Source organism: Choloepus didactylus, chromosome 9 (genome assembly GCF_015220235.1).
Source record: "Choloepus didactylus isolate mChoDid1 chromosome 9, mChoDid1.pri, whole genome shotgun sequence".
Taxonomy (NCBI): Eukaryota; Metazoa; Chordata; class Mammalia; order Pilosa; family Megalonychidae; genus Choloepus; species Choloepus didactylus.
The window spans coordinates 98,748,605-98,766,571 of record NC_051315.1 but is presented as its reverse complement, the minus strand read 5'-3'; the positions used below and the strand labels follow the sequence as shown (position 1 = coordinate 98,766,571).

The 17,967-nt window shown below is 35.2% G+C and overlaps 1 protein-coding gene across 7 annotated transcripts in view; it reads left to right on the top strand.

Moving 5' to 3' along the window:
* Positions 1-17,967, top strand: part of INO80D (INO80 complex subunit D) — a 99,107-nt gene that overhangs the window by 69,244 nt on the left and 11,896 nt on the right. For all 7 annotated transcript variants that reach the window (XM_037850066.1, XM_037850069.1, XM_037850068.1 and 4 more), the window contains exons 6-10: positions 1,613-1,837; positions 8,924-9,033; positions 10,526-10,659; positions 15,871-16,088; positions 16,877-17,034. In XM_037850066.1, the coding sequence (XP_037705994.1) occupies positions 1,613-1,837; positions 8,924-9,033; positions 10,526-10,659; positions 15,871-16,088; positions 16,877-17,034 (845 nt within the window). The remainder of the gene's footprint in view (positions 1-1,612; positions 1,838-8,923; positions 9,034-10,525; positions 10,660-15,870; positions 16,089-16,876; positions 17,035-17,967) is intronic.

Here is a 17,967-nt window from a genome sequence, read left to right as displayed (position 1 = left end):
ATATTCTACCCTTTCTTCAAGGTTTAGATCTATAGTCATCTCCTCTACAGAGCCTTCCCTATAATCCTGGCATCCAGCAATCTTTCTAGTGAACTCCAATAACACTTTTTCAATATCTCTCACATGGTGCTTATTGTTGTCTACCTTGCATTAAAGATATTTATAGTACTTGCTGGCTGTATTCAAACTCCCAAATGAAGACTTTCTGTGAGACTTCAGGGAATAATTTGAAATACCTGGGCCCCACCAATGGAGACTCTGGTTCAGTAGATCTGCAGTAGGTCCTGGGAATCTGAAACTTTAAAAAGCTCCTAGGTTTTTCTAATTTGTGGCCAAATTATTGAATCATGGGTTTGCTACCCGCACAGTTTTAGTTTTTGATTCTATCCTTTTTTGCATTGTCTAACTTTTGAGATGTGTGAAATTGCACTGCAAACTCCTCGCATGTTTTGTCTCCCCTGCATAGTGCCTAGCAAAATAGTAGAGACACACTGTAAATGTTAAATGGTGAATAAATGAAAAGATTGAGGTAAGATCCTTCAATTTATGTCTGTAGTAGAAACTGTACTGAAGAGAACATTTTTCTTATGAGAAAAATTAAATATCACAGAGTAGCCTTTTATAGGTTTTTCTGAAGGAAAGAGGAGTAGTGATACTGCTTGAGAAGAAAAGAGAAACCAACCAATGATTTATAGAAATCTAATAAGATAATATATAGTCCATGGTGTCAAATAAATGGTATTTATGTTATAACAGAAGAGAAAGAAGATAAAATAGCATAGGTCAGTTTTCAAGTGTAGTGTGCATTATTCCTAACAGTAAAAAGTGAGATCACACTTACTCCATAGAAAAGTGACCTTTTGAACCCCCCTGGTGGTAAACATTGCTAACTAATGGCTGCACTCTTTCTTGTTGAACCTAGATGTGCCCTCAGTATCCTTTTTCAACACAGCACTCCAGCAGCGATCACCAATTATTAAACATTTGTATCTGAGAGAAAAATATCTATGAGAAATCCTTGGTCCATGAAATGCTGTCTAGGATACCTCCTGTAGTTTAAAAACAAATCACTTTTCAGTAGAATGATTGCGATCCCCACAATTAAAATTCTTAAGTGCTTAGCAATGCAAAAGTAGTTAAAAACCAGCACATCTAAAAGGGTAGCTCTTTGGTAATGTACTGTTAGAATTCACAGCACTACTTCTGGTGTGACCTAACTTCTATGAAGCTATGCTGAATGTTTCTTCATATGTACCATGTCATTTACTCAGACTTTTTAGTAAAAAAAGGTAAAGAAATTTTTCTCTCCACTCCAAGAGTCCCTAGTCACTTAAAATTTAGAAGACACTGATACATTGACGGATTATGACATGCTAAGAAGGTTAAGCTTCATAAAGCGTTGGATTGTCTCTACTGCCTGGCTCACTGTTTAAGTATCATACTTATTTTCAGCTCAGTTGGAGTTCTCTTAGTCTTAATTAGTTAAGTATGTCCTCACAGCCCACAAAAGTTTTAAACTTGTGCACCCAACCACCCTTCCTCATCCTCTTTTTCCTTTTCTAAAATGAGTCTAACATGTAATAAGGCTTTCATTTCTCCCTGCTCTCTCCAGGTCTGATGACGATGATACGGAGAGTAGGAGCTCCAGGGTGACCCAACTTTGCACTTACTTTCAGCAGAAATATAAGCACCTCTGCCGCCTGGAGCGGGCAGAATCTCGTCAAAAGAAATGCCGGCATACGTTTAGGAAAGCCTTGCTGCAGGCGGCCAGTCGAGAACCAGAATGCACTGGTCAGTTAATACAAGAACTGCGGAGAGCTGCATGCAGTCGGACAAGGTAAGGGCCGTACAGAGCCGCCTGTTTCTCAGGAACTTGTCTTAGTCTGTTTTTTGTATTTTTTGAGAGGACAATTGAAACGCAATGGGAAGTAAGCACCTAAACCTGAAAGTTGAAGCATTGTATTTTGGTTTTGCTGCCCTGTAAAGTTCTACACAAGTGGCAAAATAATACTGCTGTGAACTGATGGTAAATTAAAGCATTAGTGTAATTTTGCTGCAGTTTTGTTAGAATTTCCCCAATTAAAGATTTGAGCATATTTATCTGTCTAAAAAAACACACATGCAGCAATGCCTTGAAATTTCATATGGTGTTTAAAAGTAATATTTATAGCTTTTTTTTCCCTTAGGATGTAATTTTTGGATTTAGAAGGTTTGGTTCTTTGTTGAATTTATTTCACATTTTTTTCTTGTTTTGTTTTCAGAGGACAATCCTGCCTATATATGAATAGAAAAAATGTTAGGATTTTTTATACCAAAATATTAGTAGAGGTTATTTAGATGGTAGGATTATTGATAAATTACAGTTAAGAAAAAATTCATAGTCTGTGTATTCCAATTTTTCTATACTGATCTGAGTCACTTGAGAAAAAAGGTATTAAAGTAAATAAAAAACTAAAATGTATCTTTGTAGCTATTGATTATATTTCATATCTGCCTAATTTTTTTGAAAGTTTTAGTTTTGTGTATTTAGTTTTTCATTATGTTTACTGTAAAAAAGTATCATAACTTTTGGTTGTGAATCTCACAAAGATGCTATGCCTTTAAGAGTTACCTACCTCTTGGCATGTTTAGAGTTGTTTAAAACTATGCCTCCATATCTAATATACTATATACAATGGCTACGGTCTCCCTTGCTCCTAGCTCCTGTACTCCATGGAGATGGCAGTGTCTATGCTAGAAATCCTTTAGGTCTCAGCTTACATATGTTTTTCACGGCGAAAACTTCCCTGATTCTCTTGCCTATGTTAGGTCCCCCTATTATAAACATAGTACTCGATGCTCTGCTTCATTCTAGAACTTTGTACTTAACATTAATGTCTGTATCCCATGCTAGATAGTAATTTCTGTGAGGGCAGGGCATTTTGTTCGTAAATCTCCAATGTTGGTGAATAAAGAGAACTGAACAGTGAAGTTCTCTTCTCTATTTTTTAAAGAATTCACTCAGTTTGACATGGGTTGTGAAATGATGGTATCTGTTATTGCCCAGTAGTAAAAGTGCATCATCAGTAATCATATAACAATGTACCATAATCTTTTTCCTTGGTAGTTAGTAATTTACTACCTTACATTATATTTTAGCTTCACAAAAATCAGCTGTCAGTTATATAATGCTCTCTGACATTTTTAAAATCAAAATTCTAGTTACACAAAACACATTTAAAAAGCCACCATTAAATATTTCAGAAATTAAAACCTTACTGTAGGAGGAGGGGCATGATGGTGGCATAGAGAGGAAGAGAATTTAGTTAGTCCCCTGGAACAGCTAATAAACATCCAGGAACAACACAACTAGTAAATAATCTGAAACATCTGCTGGGGGACCACTGTAACTGTCCACACATCGTACACTAACCTGGATTGGGTGGAATGGCTGACATCACAGCATAAAATCTGTAAGTAAAAACTGCAGAACCATGCCATCCCCCATGGCAGGCTGAGCTGCAAGACCTGGCTGTGGGAAAAACCAGCATTCCCAGAGCCAGCAAATATAGCTCAGCTCAGCTCCATCTGGGGTTTTAATTAACAAATGTGGACTGCTGAATACAAGCTACAAATATAGACAAAACCCCTAACAAGAGAGAGAGGCTTTTAGAGACAAATGACCTTAAAGGACCAGAAAGACCAGAGGCTCTCTGACCAATGGGTGAATCAACCTGAGTGGTTCAGTGGAGAGAGCCTCAGCCATTTTCATTTCACAGCACTCTGACCCAGACGGGTGGAGATAACAGAAGTGCCAATTCAAATGCAGAAGCTAACTCCCTAGGGGGTGTATCTTCCCTAAGAGGAAGGAAGTGGGGCCCAGCTCTAGTCCTGGCCTTCCCTTCAATAATCAAACCCCAGGCCCTGGGGAAAAACAGCCAAAATAGAAACTAAAGGGGCCACACCTCCTTATACCAGTCAGGAGCAACAGGCTGACAGGTACCACAAGCTGGGCAGGATAGGAAAAGCACAATGGCTGGAGGCCTCACAGGAAAGTCTGTCATTCTTCTAAGATACACCTTGAATATAGCTCCGTTCTGAGACCTGAACCCATTCTGGTCTGGAAAAATCTGATTGGGGTAACCAAGGAAACCAGATGCCTAGACAACAGAAAACTATGAATTACAATAGGAAAAACAAAGATATGGCCCAGTCAAAGGAAGAAACTTATACCTCAATTACGATACTGTTGAGATATTGTTTCACTTTAATGAAGCAATCAATTAAAGATTTTTGAAGAAATATTCTAAATCAAATCAAGAACCAAATCAATGAGTTCAGGGAAGATATGGCAAAAGAGATGAAGGATGTAAAGAAAACACTGGGTGAGCATAAGGTAGAAATCGAAAGTTTTCAGAAACTACTGGTAGAATCTATGGAAATGAAAGGCAAAACACAAGAGATGAAAAACACAATGGAGACATACAACAACAGATCTCAAAGGGCAGAAGAAAACACTCCAGAACTGGAGAACAAGACATCTGAAATCCTACACACAAAAGAATAGATAGGGAAAAGAATGGAAAAATATGAGCAATGTCTCAGGGAGTTGAATGACAACATGAAATGCGTGAATGCACATGTCCCAGAAGGAGAAAAGAAGCGAAAGGGGGCAGAAGCAATAGTAGAGGAAATAATCAGTGAAAATTTTCCATCTCTTATGAAAGACATAAAAATACAGATCCAAGAAGTGCAGCATACCCCAAATGGAGTAGATCTGAATAGGCCTACGCCAAGACACTTAATAATCAGGTTATCAAACGTCAAAGACAGGAGAGAATCCTGAAAGCAACAGAAAAGCAATTCATCGCATACAAAGGAAGCTTGATAAGAAGACTATGTGCAGATTTCTCAGTAGAAACCATGGAGGCAGGAAGGAAGTGGTGTGATATATTTAAGATACTGAAAGAGAAAAACTGCCAACCAAGAATCCTATATCTGGCAAAACTATCTTTCAATTTTGAGAGAGAGTTTAAAATATTCTCTGACAGACAATGACAGAGTTTGTGAACAAGATACCTGCACTACGAAATACTAAAGGGAGCACTATAGACAGAAAGGAAAAGACAGGAGTGAGGTTTGGAACACAGTTTTGGGTGATGGTAGCACAGCAGTGTAAGTACACTGAACAAAGATGACCATGAGCATGTTTGAAAGAGAAAGGTTAGGAGCATTTGGGACACCAGAAAGAAAGAGGAAACAAAGACTGAGACTGTATAACTCAGTGAAACCTAGGGTGCTCAACAATTGTGATAAAATATACAAATATGTTTTTATATGAGGGAGAACAAATGAATGTCAACCTTGCAAGGTGTTAAAAATAGGGTGGTATTGGGGAAAAAATACAATCAGTGCAAACTAGAGACTATAGTTAACAGAAGCATTGTATTATGCTTCCTTTAATGTAACAAAGGCAATATACCACAGCTAAATTCATATAAGCGGGGATGTAAGGGAGGAATATGGGACTCTTGGCATTGGTGATGTTGTCTGACTGCTTTATTCTACTTTAGTTTAATGCTATCTTTCCTTTTGTTGCTTCCTAGCTGTCATGTTTTTTGTTTCTTTTTTTCTTTTTTTAGTGGTGATGGTGGTGAATGCATAAATATGTGATTATACAGGGAACCATGGATTGTTTACTTAGGGTGGAATGTGTGGTGTGTGAACAAAACTGTCTTTAAAAAAATGGGTTGATGAAGAAACCTTGAGGGCACTATATTGAGTGAAATAAGTCAGACACATAGGGACAAATATTGTATGGTCTCACTGATATGAACTTTTTATAACATGTAAGCTCATAGACATGGAATATATGTTACCAGGATATAGAACGAGCCTAAAGAATGGGGAGCGGTTGCTTTTTATGAGCAGAATGTTTTTACTAGGTTGAACTTAAGTGTTTGTAAATGGACAGAGGTAACAGTAGCATGTTACTATGAGAATAACTAACAGTGCTAAATGGTGTGTGAATATGGTGGAAAGGGGAAGCTTAGAGCTACGTATGTCACCAGAAGGAAAGTTGGAGGTTAAAATAGGGAAATGCATAAAACAGTGAATCTTCTGGTGGACAGTGTCCGTGATTAACTGTACAAATATTAGAAATCTCTTTCATGAACTAGAACAAATGTATGACACTATAACTAGAAGTTAATAATAGAGAGGTATATAGGGGGAAAATATACCTATTGCAAACTATGTACTACAGTTAGTAGTACTTTAACATTCTTTCATCAACAGTAACAAATATTCTATACCAATACTATGAGGTATGGAGGGGGGTGGTTAGCGGGGTGGTTAGGGGTATGGGAGGATTCAAATTTTCTTTTTTGTCTTTATATCTTTTCTGGAGTAATGAAAATGTTCTAAAAATTGAAGAAAAAAATTAGTTGTGGTGTTGGATGCCCAGCCATATGATGGTACTAAGGGCAATTGATTGTGCACTTTGCTCTTTGGATGATTGTATGGTATTTGAACAATCTCAATAAAATAAAAATTTAAAAAAACCCTTACTGTATCCCTTAAAATATAGTTTTCATAGAAACTGACTAATGTTAAAGCATTCTTTCTTATTTCAATGGAACAAGCCTATTGATAAATAAAGATAAAAATGCCTGATGTGATATTAGACATACTTTTTATTTCAAGCCATTGAAATAGGTTAAAGTATATAAACCCAAACTTAAGTATTTGATAGCCAAAAATTCTACTGACTACTATTGTTTGTGTGTTGTATGTTTTTTATGTTGTTTGTGTGGAAACGTCATTGTTTATGGGGATATGAGACAGCATACAAAAGGGAAAACCTTAGTAAATTTTTTTCAAATGTTAACTTTTTTTTTTTTTTTTAAGAAAGTTGTGGGTTTACAGAACAATCATGCATGAAATACAGGATTCCCATATACCATCCTATTATTAACACCTTGCATTGGTGTGGTTCATGTGTTATCATTGATGAAAATGCATTTTTATAATTGTGCTACTGTGGCCCATGGTTTAACTTAGGATTCACTGTTTGTGTTGTGCAGTTCCATGGTTTGTTGTTTTGTTTTGTTTTTAATTTTTATTCTGGTACCATATATACAACCTAACATTTCCCCTTTTAACCACATTCATATATATATTTCAGTGCTGTTAATTACCTTTACAATATAAGAAATGCATAAATATATTTTTTAAAGTTTTCGTAATTCTCGTTTTGCTTTATTTGGGAGCTTGAAATAAAAAGTATGTCTAATATCATATCAGGCATTTTTACCTTTATTTATCAGTAGGAATATTGAAATTCTGACTTTGAGGTTATGTTAAGAGCAGATTTGTGAGTTGGAATGTTTGCAATTTAAAAAAATGAAACCAAGGTGGAGCAAACAATGAAAATCATCCCTTCAGTATAGAGAGCTGCCTTCTACTTAAATCTAGACCAAGAGAATTTGGACTTTGCTGCCAAAATGCTAAAGCTTTATTTATTTGGAATTGCATATCTTTTTACAGTGCTAAAGTTAAGAATGTAAAGACTTTTTAGGGGAAATATACAAAACTATTAAGAGTACACTTTTTATTTATTTAAGGAGCCATTTCCTACCCTTGTGATCTTGACAAATCTTGTGGAATTCTTAATTTGATTCTGTGGCAGCATCTGGTTACCTTCTTTGTATTTACTATTTATATAAAAATAGTCATTGTAATGGAAGTATTGTTTTATTTAGATCTTATGTAAATTCATATGTAATTTCAATTCCATATGACCTTTTTTAATTCGTCTGAATGATTCCATAGAAATCCTTAGAAAGGTACTAGAAACAACCAACTCAATCTTTTTTTTTTAATTTTTGATGCCTGACTTGTGACTCAGTGCATTTCCAAATTCAGACATGTGTAAATGCCTAGTAATTTGTGATGCTTTATAGTGTCACATAGATAAAGATGTGTTTTTACTTCTAAGAATAAATGTTGTATATTTGTGTTTTTTATATTTGTATAAATTGTGAAAGGATGTATCTAGCTTTTCATTCTTGGATTTTTTTTTTTTTTTTTTTTTTTTTTTTTTGAACCATGTGAATGCCTTACCTAGTCATAAAATTTTAAAAAGTAAAATTTCGAATGTTAAGTATACACATAGGAGGTACCATTTATATAAGGACCATAAAATTACAAATATAATAGAGGAGTTTTTTAAAATGCCCAAAGTGAGTACATTTTGGAGGATGAGAGCAAATCAATTATTATTTCTGCATATCAGTACCTTGCTCCCTTTGTATTAGGTCAAGTTTTTGCAGGCTTAACTCTTTAGCAGCTTGAGGTAACCAAATCATAATGATAATAATGATAGCAGTTGTTAACAGCCATTGACTGTTTACTATGTTCTATACTACATACTATCTATGATAAGTGTTTTAGATGTATTATGTCTTTTGGTGCTCACAACAACTCTGTCAGCTCAAGGTACACTTATCTCTGCTTTACAGGTGAGGAAGGTGAGGCTAAGTAAGGCTAAGTAACTTGCCCAAGGTCACACAGCTAGTGAGAAGTAGAGCCGAGATTCAGAACCAGGTCTGTCTGATTCTAGTCTCATGTTCTTCATTACTTTTCCCTGCTGCCTCTTTGGGAAGGAAAAAGGACCAAAATGTCACTTTAAAAAAGCAAAAAGAGCAGATAGACATCTTTGACACCTACTCTGATGTAGTTATTTTCTTTGACTGTCATTTAATCAGGGGAAAAATAGAACAGGTAATTGTCATACGTGATTTCTTTAACTCATATTTGCATTTTGATTAATGAATATATGTATTAAAAGTGGTTAAAATATGGGTGTTACAGAATGGTGACATAAATTGCCTTAGATTCTAAAGCACTTTTAAAAATTAATTTTGTGTTTTTTCTTCCTTAGCATGAGCCGGACCAAGTTGAGGGAGGTGGAGTCAGCAGCATGTAGCGGAACTGTGAAGGACGAACACTGCAGCAACAAAGCCCTTCCGTTCACCAGACACTGTTTCCAGCGTATCCTCTTAGCTCTATTGAGCATGCATTGAAAAAGTATCAGCTGATTTGGGGCTATATATTTCATTCATAAGTCAAGTGAATGACTTGAATTCATAGCTATTTAATGTTGAAAATGATAGTTTTTATTTAATTCCTAATTTTTATGAAATTCTCTGAATAATTATTTTCTGCTTATATTGTTATAGTACTTTCTTCAAGAATCAGATCAAAATAAGCAAAATTGATAGCACATAGCAGATTTTTCCAGTGACTGTCACTTAATTATAGTTTATTAACAAAACTTTGGTCCCATACATGATTCCAGGTAGCATATAAGAAGCAATCATTACACTCATTGATGGAAAAATCACATCACATTAATCAAAAACTGTTTTTATTCTTCCAAGAAAGTTACACAGTATGACAGTTGTCATTTGCTGTAGAATTAATTTCTATTTGTAGTGAGTACAGTGCTGACTTCAAATAAATGAAAGGTGAATATCTAACACAGATCACTGATGGGAAAGTACATATCTTAAGACAGACTATCTTTGAAGAAGACCTATGTAAGGGGGCCTAAGACTACTGATGAAATCTTACACTCTTACTTAATTGAAGATTTATAATTGGATAGCATGTTTTAAAATTTATGTGGTGGCAGTAACTTTTTCTTTATTATCTGTCTAATTTTTGCCCTCCTTTCTGTTCTTGGAGTTGTATTTTCACAGCTTTCTCAGCAGCACTTTCTAAATAGTAAAGGCTTTATAAATAGCCTTAACTATAGAAGCATAAAGGAAAAATGGAAAAGTACTTCCTTAGTAATATAAAGTAAATCTGTGGAAATGTAGTTAGTGGCTAAAAGTATAAATGCTTAAAAATGTTGATGATGTAAACTTGGTATTCCAAATTTAGTAGAGTTTGTAGTACTTAATTGTTCTTAGTTTTCAATCTCATTGGGACCTTTACTACTCTGGATATAGATGTATGCAAACTTAGCTATATAGAAAAAAAATGGTTTAAAAATTTGTAACTTTTTATTTTTAAGTAATTTTTATAATTTTGAGTTGGAGTTGGAAATATGAATTGGAAAAATTCATATTTGGTCAGATGTGTTTTTTATAATTTAATCTTTTAAATTTTTATTCTTGATGAGCGTAATATGCAGAGAGTTTTCCTTTTAGAAAGTTGGTGTTTTTCGTTGTTGTTGTTTTATTTAACCAAAATAGTGACTCTTCTTCTTTAAATAACAAAATTTTATTCCAAGCAGTCATAAAAGAGATTCATGTTAGGAGTCGGTTAGCAAAATAGACTCCTTCAGAAGTGTCTCTTGATAAATGATGATAAATTCAACTACTGTCACTTTTTTGTATCAGTAATTGGGAGCTTTAATTTTTATAGATAATAACATTTACACTTATTTAGCATAAATAAGGGGAAAAGTGAATTTTATGTAGAAATTGAAAAATTAAATAGTGTTTAGTGTATTTTATTCCTAACTTAGCAAAACCAGATATCCTCTTGAACCGCTCTCAGCAGCTCTTCTCGAGTTGCACGGCCAAGTTTGCAGATGGACAGCAGTGCTCTGTGCCAGTTTTTGACATTACACACCAGACACCTCTGTGTGAAGAACATGCCAAAAAAATGGTAAGTTCAGATTTTATTTTCCACAACAGCTTTTAAACTTTTGATATCTTTCCAAAGAAAGAAATACTTTGCAACTTAGTACAAATTACATGTGTATATAAATCACTGAAACAAAAGTTTTATGAAACAAGATGTACCTTTACTACATGTAATACACTCTATTTTATAGTCTGTTTTGTTTCACTTAAAAAAAAGATTGCTGGTCATGACCCACTGAATTAATTTCAGACCCTCATTTTAAAAAAGCACTGTTCTAGAAGATATTTGTTCATTGTCTCTCTGTGTTCTACTCCTCTCTTTCCCTTAAAATACATTTTATTTAATACATAGCAGATTGCCTAAGGCAATCTTTGCCCCCATTCCTTTAGGTTTTTGCTTTCTTATATACAATTCTGTGAGTGCCTTAGATGTTTGATGAAATTTCTGCCAAAACCCCAAACCTTTCTTTAATTTTATTGAACTAAATTATTGCTTTAGTTAATGCCAGTATCACAAGCCCTAATTAATTCAGAATAATTTGGAGGAGAGACAAGTTTGAATTAGTGAAGTATCTGAATTATATAGTCATTTTACATAAATGCATTTTTATTGTTTTCAGCTATCAGATACCTATTTTCTTCTGCTACTTGAAAGATATTTTGCTAAATATTTTAGGTCTTAAAAAGTTGAATAAGACACTTCTTGTCCTCTTAAGCATTTTATGGTTTTTAGGTGTGCAATAAGATAACTGAGTAGTCATTAGACCAGGATTTAACCGTTTAAGATTGTGATCCTGGCTTTGTCACTAGCTAAATGTGTAACTAGGGGCTAATGATTTAACCTTTCTGCACCTCAGTTTCCATGTTTATAGCTCACCAGCTTCTTCACCAAGAACCTCTTTTATTTTTTAGATTTCTTTTATGGCCTACATGTTTTGAAAAGATCTGTATACTGAATTACATATACAAATATTGAAAAAATACTTATTTTCTCATTTTAATTTTAAAACATTTAAAGTATGGACATTTGTGTTAGTTTATGCAGGCTTTATCTTGGTTAAGGTATGATTGCTGTGTGTTTTTTGAACCACTTTTATGGACCTTCATTGATGATTGCACAGACCCTTGAGGATATGGACACTGCAGCTTAGAAACCACTGAAGTAAATGATCCCAGATGTATAGTTTGGATTTAAAGTTCTACAATTCCAGCATACCTCTAATAAGACTAGGTAAATAGGGAAGCTATGCTTCAATGATTAAAAAGTGACTTTTTAATTAAAAGGTATTTGCAATACAAAAGTTTGAAAATGGTTTTCTTTCTGCAGGCAGTTACAGAGTCTGACACTGGTTTGAGCTATTTTTGTTTTAAGTTAAAATTTACATGAGAGTGTAACAAAAACTCATAGCCCATCAGCCCACCGCAGTGAGATAGTGTCACTAGGTGCCAAAAACTGTCTGCAAATCTCTTGGATCTACTTTCAAATAATATCCTGAATCCAAATACATTTTACATCTTGACTGCTACCATCCTATCCTGAGATGGCATCATCTTTGCCTAGATTATTTCAATAATCTCCTAATTGCTCTTCCTTCTACTTGCACCCCGCCATCCTAGCCAGTGTAATGTTCACATGGCACCCAGAGTAAGCCATGTATATGTATGTGAGTATATGTACATGTTCCACTTTCTTTGAATTTACATGTAGTAAAATTCACCCTTTTTGGTATACAGTTCTATGTGAGTTTTGACAAATGCATACAGTCATATAACCATCACAACAATCAAGATATAGTACAGTTACATCATAACCCAAAATTCTCTGTGCAGCCCCTTTATAGTTAATGCTTTCCACCCTATTATCTGTTTTCTGTCCCTAAAATTTTACATTTTCCAGAATGTAATATAAATGGAATCATACAGTATATAGCTTTTAGAGCAGGCCTTTTAAAATGTAGATCTGATCATTTTAGTCCCCTGATCAAAACCTTCCAGTGGCTTCCTATTACATCTACAGTTAAATCCACAATTCTTACCATGGCTTATGAGGCACTTCCTGATCTGCCTCTGGCGACCTTTCTAGCCTTATATCATGCCCCTCTCCTTCTCACTCCTGGAGATCCAGCAGCAGGAGCCTTCTTGCTATTTCTTGAATACTTAGGTATGTTCCCATCTCAGGGGCCTTGCACTTGTTTTTCTCTTCTCCTGACAAGCTCTTTTCCCATATTTCTACATGGCTCATTCCTTCACTTCATCCAGGATTTGATCAAATGTCATCTCATCAAATAATTCTGCTTACCTTCTACCACGTCACTTTTTATTCTCCTACTCTACCTTATTTTTTTCCCTATCATTTATGTCTGCCTAACATTATATTATTTATCAATTTGTTTCTTTATTCTGTCTCCCCCTATGAGAATATAAATTTTACAAGGGCAGTTCATTGCTGGATCCCCATTGCTTAGGACAATGACATCAGTAAGCAATTGCTGAAAGTGAGTGGTTAGGCATGTGGCTGGGAGGGTCAGGATTTAGAACTAGACCCAGCCGTCAGGAAGGAACAGCCATTGGTAGAAAAGACCGAAGCTGCAGGGAGTCCAGGGTAGCAGGCAGAACATAGTATCCCAGCAGGTATGGAAATCATACAACAGACATTAATTTAGTAAACGGATTGTCTTGACGGATAATTAGAACTGTGAAACAATGAGAAAGCTGGAAGTATTTGTGAAGCTAGGCCAGTTAAAAGTTGCACTGGGAAAGCCTCTAGCAAGAAGGGGCTCTAGCTCTCTGGAAGAGCTGACATGCTGTCAAGAGTAAAGCAGGGTCTTGATTACGGATGGGCAGTTCTGTGTGGAGTACCTGGCATGTTACCAAGCATGAGGCAGGGCTCCAAGGCATTAACTTTGGAGAAAAAGGCATGAGCCTAGAACTAGGACCAGGTGACCCTTTGGAGTCTCACAACTAGGACTTGCTGTGTATTGGGCCAAAGCTCTCTGATTTTCTGTTGCTTAAGATCAGCAGTGGTCCTAAAGGGAAAACCTGAAATAGATGCCTAGCACAACGTTCAGACTAGTAGTTGCTCATTTCCTATTTGTTGAATTGCAAACTGGATCTAATAAAATTAGATCTCACATGTTGAGTCAAAAAAAAACTACAGACTCTAGAAAGAAGACCATACTGATACCTTTTCTTTTGTGTTATCAATTTGTGTATTTGTGCCTTACAAGTGTAATTGTGTTTGGATTCGGGTATTTAGCAGGGATTAAACTTCTGTTAGATTTCCTGAATGTAATACCTTAATTTAAACTCTCATTTTGAATTTTGTTTGATGCTGGCAATAGTTGTTAGTCTTCACATACTGGTACTTCACATACTTCACTGCAATCTTTTATGTGTTTCCTTATAAGAATTATTACTGCAATTCATCAAATCGAAGGTGACATCAGTTGTCAAAAACACTTTCGTTTTTATGCCACCAAGAAAGAAAAACTGCTGCCAGTGATACAGCGCTTTCCTATAACTTAGAATTATTCTTTTATACTTAACAAAAGAGCTCTTTTAGAGTTATTTAGACATATGTTTTTATCTTATATATCACTCCTGGTTTTGTCTGTATTATTTGTTATATGAAAGGCAATATTTTCCACATATTTCAGCTATAACACAGCTTCATCTTTGTAGGTATTTTCCATTCCCACTTGGTTGTTGCTTGGCAAAAAAAAAAATACAGAATTGTGGTCAGTTCTTTGACAATGAGTATTTTCTTCACTAATATCAATTTTATACCTGTTGCTCTTTGTGCCTTTCTGCATACACAACAGTTTTCCCTCCACATGTACAGTACAAACAGTGCACCTACCTCGGTTCAAAAGATGTTAATACAAAGAGTTTGAGCCTGTATAGGTAATGCCATATAATGACCATCACCTGACAGCAACTGTAAGATGCCGTCAATTATAAGGTGCTTCCCTAACAGAGAGGTATGAAAATATACATCTTGTAATTGATTAAGTTTGGCTAACAGATTTTAGAGTACAGTATTAGCTGAAGAAAGCTAGTTATGTTGTCAGTTTCTTGAGAACACGCATTTTGAATGTACATCTTTAAATGTTCTTCTTTACTGGCTCTTTCTTTGCCTAGTCATATAATTGCTACAGTTGTAGAAATCTGTATCCTCATTGTCTTCTCTCTTTACCTTATCTTCATGGCCCATGTAAACACTTGAAGGACTTTTACTGTGCAATTGATTTCCAAGCTTACATCTCCATTCCTTTCTTTTACTCCTGTGCACCAAATACAGTTTTCCACTACCTCCCTAGACATCTTCATACCTAAAACTGTATGTGAGCCAAACAGAACTCCTTAATTTTTCTTCTAATCTTCTGCTGCTGCTGTGTTCCCTTTCATGATAACATCATCTAATTATCACCCAAACCAGAAACTGTAGAGTCATTTTAGAGGTTTGCATGCCCCTCGTCCTCCCCATATCCATGGAGCCATCAAATCCTGAGCATTTCTGTTATGACAGGCCCTTGTTTTTTCATTCCTGTGCCAATAATCTTTAGCCATATCAACCCTTGAAATGAGCATCAGATTTCACCTGTGCCTCCACTCACTTGCCTCTTCTATTTATCCCTTTATAAAGTTTAAAAGCCGTAACAGGGTATCCAAAGTCATACATGTTTTGGTCCCAAACTTCTTTATAACTTACTTTTATATTTCATCCCCTTTTTCTATATATACAGTCATGCCCAATATTTGTGTTCCTTTTATTTTATGCCATTCCTTTAGCCTAAAATAACCATCTCCTACCCCTTGCGCCAACCCTTGAAAATCCTACTTATCCTTCAGTTCCACAAAACTAAAAATAATTGATTTTCCTTCTGTGTGCCCATAGGAGGTGCCCAATTTTCTCTGTACTGTATTTATGTATACTTGTATTGTCGCTTTCCTTTTTTTTAAAAAAACAGATGAAATTTTATTCATTTTTTTAATACTACAGGCCCTATCACAATATCTTTTTATATGGGATGAACTCAATATATAAAAATATATATTGAATTCACTTGAATTAAATGACCTATTCATTTAATTATTGTTATACATATTTTTAGGCATACAGTATGTTTAGGCATTAAAACAGAATATTATGACATGTAAGTATTTTTTGGATAGTTGATAGGTTTTCCCCAAATAATCTCAGTTTTAAAATACCCATTTTTTTATTCCAAAGGATAATTTCTTGAGAGGAGATAGCTCCCGTAAAGTTCAGCACCAGCAGCAGAGGAAACCCAGGAAAAAAACCAAGCCTCCTGCACTTACCAAAAAACACAAGAAGAAGAGAAGGCGTGGACCTCGTCGACCCCAAAAACCCATTCCCCCTGCAGTGCCCCAAGGGAACCTCAGCATGCCCACCAGCGTCTCACTGCCAGTGGAGAGCTCCCAGATCCGGTCAGCAACAGCGTCAGGGTTGGCTTGGCCTTTCAGTTGTTTTCTGATTGTTCTCAGAGCACCTAGCTGCCTTTAGCACCCTAGAGTTGGAACTAGACTACAGAAGCCACTCAGTATAGCAGCCTAGACTTTTTACAGTTTGGGTACAAATTTTGCTAAATATATGACTGGGTTAGATCTGAAATAAAATTTCTTCTCTCTTGTTTGAAGAGAAGAAATGCGGATACTGAGACTTTAATTGTATACTCTCAGACGTTCCTATTTGAACAGGAATCCCATATGTCTTCTAACAGAAATATTCCATCAGAAATCTGATGCATGATTAATTTTGGCAGGGGTAAGCATTTTTGACCAGATGAATAAGGCTTCTGTTTCAGCTAGCATCAGTTTTATATTTATTTCATTTTTAAAAATTATTATTTTAACCAGATTTGAAACTCTGCCAAAAAGTTTTAAAACATTGTTGGTTTACCAAATTGTGATCCATCCTACTCAATTGAGGTAAAAATGTTACCTATTAATGGTTATCTTCCCTATGTGGGTAAAGGTTGCAGAAATATGTGACTGCCTACAGTGAGAGCTGTCTTTTTGCAGTAACACTGCTTTCAAATTTCCTTCTCTTAAAAGGAAAAGAGATACTCATTTTAAGTTAGGATTTCCCATGTTTGCATTAATTATAGAAAATGTAAAAGGCATTAGCTTTCCTTTATGTTTGATGAACTTGTCTTGGTGACGTTGTTATGAAGCTTGAAAGGGGGATAGTGGGACCAACCGTGTCATCTTCCTAGGAGCCCATCCACGCCAGAGCTGAGTGCTGATGAGTTGCCAGATGACATTGCCAATGAGATCACTGACATTCCACATGACTTGGAATTGAACCAAGAGGACTTTTCAGATGTCCTACCCCGGCTACCTGATGACTTACAAGATTTTGATTTTTTTGAAGGTATGGTCAATATTTTGATTCAAGGAAGCTAACTTTAAAAATGAGTTTATAAGAAGGGAAATTGTTTTTTACAATGTGTTTGAAGTATTTCTCCTCATATATAACGTCTTTCATTGTAGATAGAAGATATAATACTGCTAAAGCTATTTTAAAAGGTGATCCTGTTGTCTAACCATATTAAGAGCTCAGTAGTGTATTTACAGTTTGATAGCTAGGCTTGTGACTTTGTTTCTTTAAAGTGAGTAATTTTACTTTATTTTTGAGCAAAGAAATTTTAAACATGAGTTTATATTGAAATCTTGTAGAACCTGCCCTCATTTTTTAACACTCTGTACTTCAACTGAAGTGTACCTTTTTCAAAACAAAATTTGCTTAATCCTACCAATCAATTTCCCAGACCTTTCAAGAGAAATCTTTATACTCTTGGAATGTTTCTTTCACCGTTAAAAATTGGATACTTTTGTAGTGATAAATCAAGTTCTTAATAGATTTTTTTATATTGGAAATGAAATCAAAGTAGATTCATGGGCTTCTATTTTATTAAAATTAGAAGTTGAGAAGAATGAGGAGGGAGGATTAGAAAGTAAAGCAAAAGCATTTTGAAAGATAACCCACAGAATGAGCTAAGTGCTAATGTTATGCTAAAATATATGAGTGGATCTCTGTGTTCTGTTCCTCCACAGCTGTCCTTCAAGCTGGAAGAGTCTAGGAGTAGACGAACCAAGTGTAGACTCTCCTACCCAACCTTTTGTCTCAAATCTGAGTCAACTTGATGTATTCTCTATTTTAATAACTTTGATATAATTTTAGTTAAAAACCTTTGTCTGATAGTCACTGGGAGTTTTAAATTAGTAATCCTAAGAATTTAACATTTTGATAGGTTGTTTTTTCTGAGTCTTTTAAATAAACTAAAGATCATGCTTCAAGTTCCAG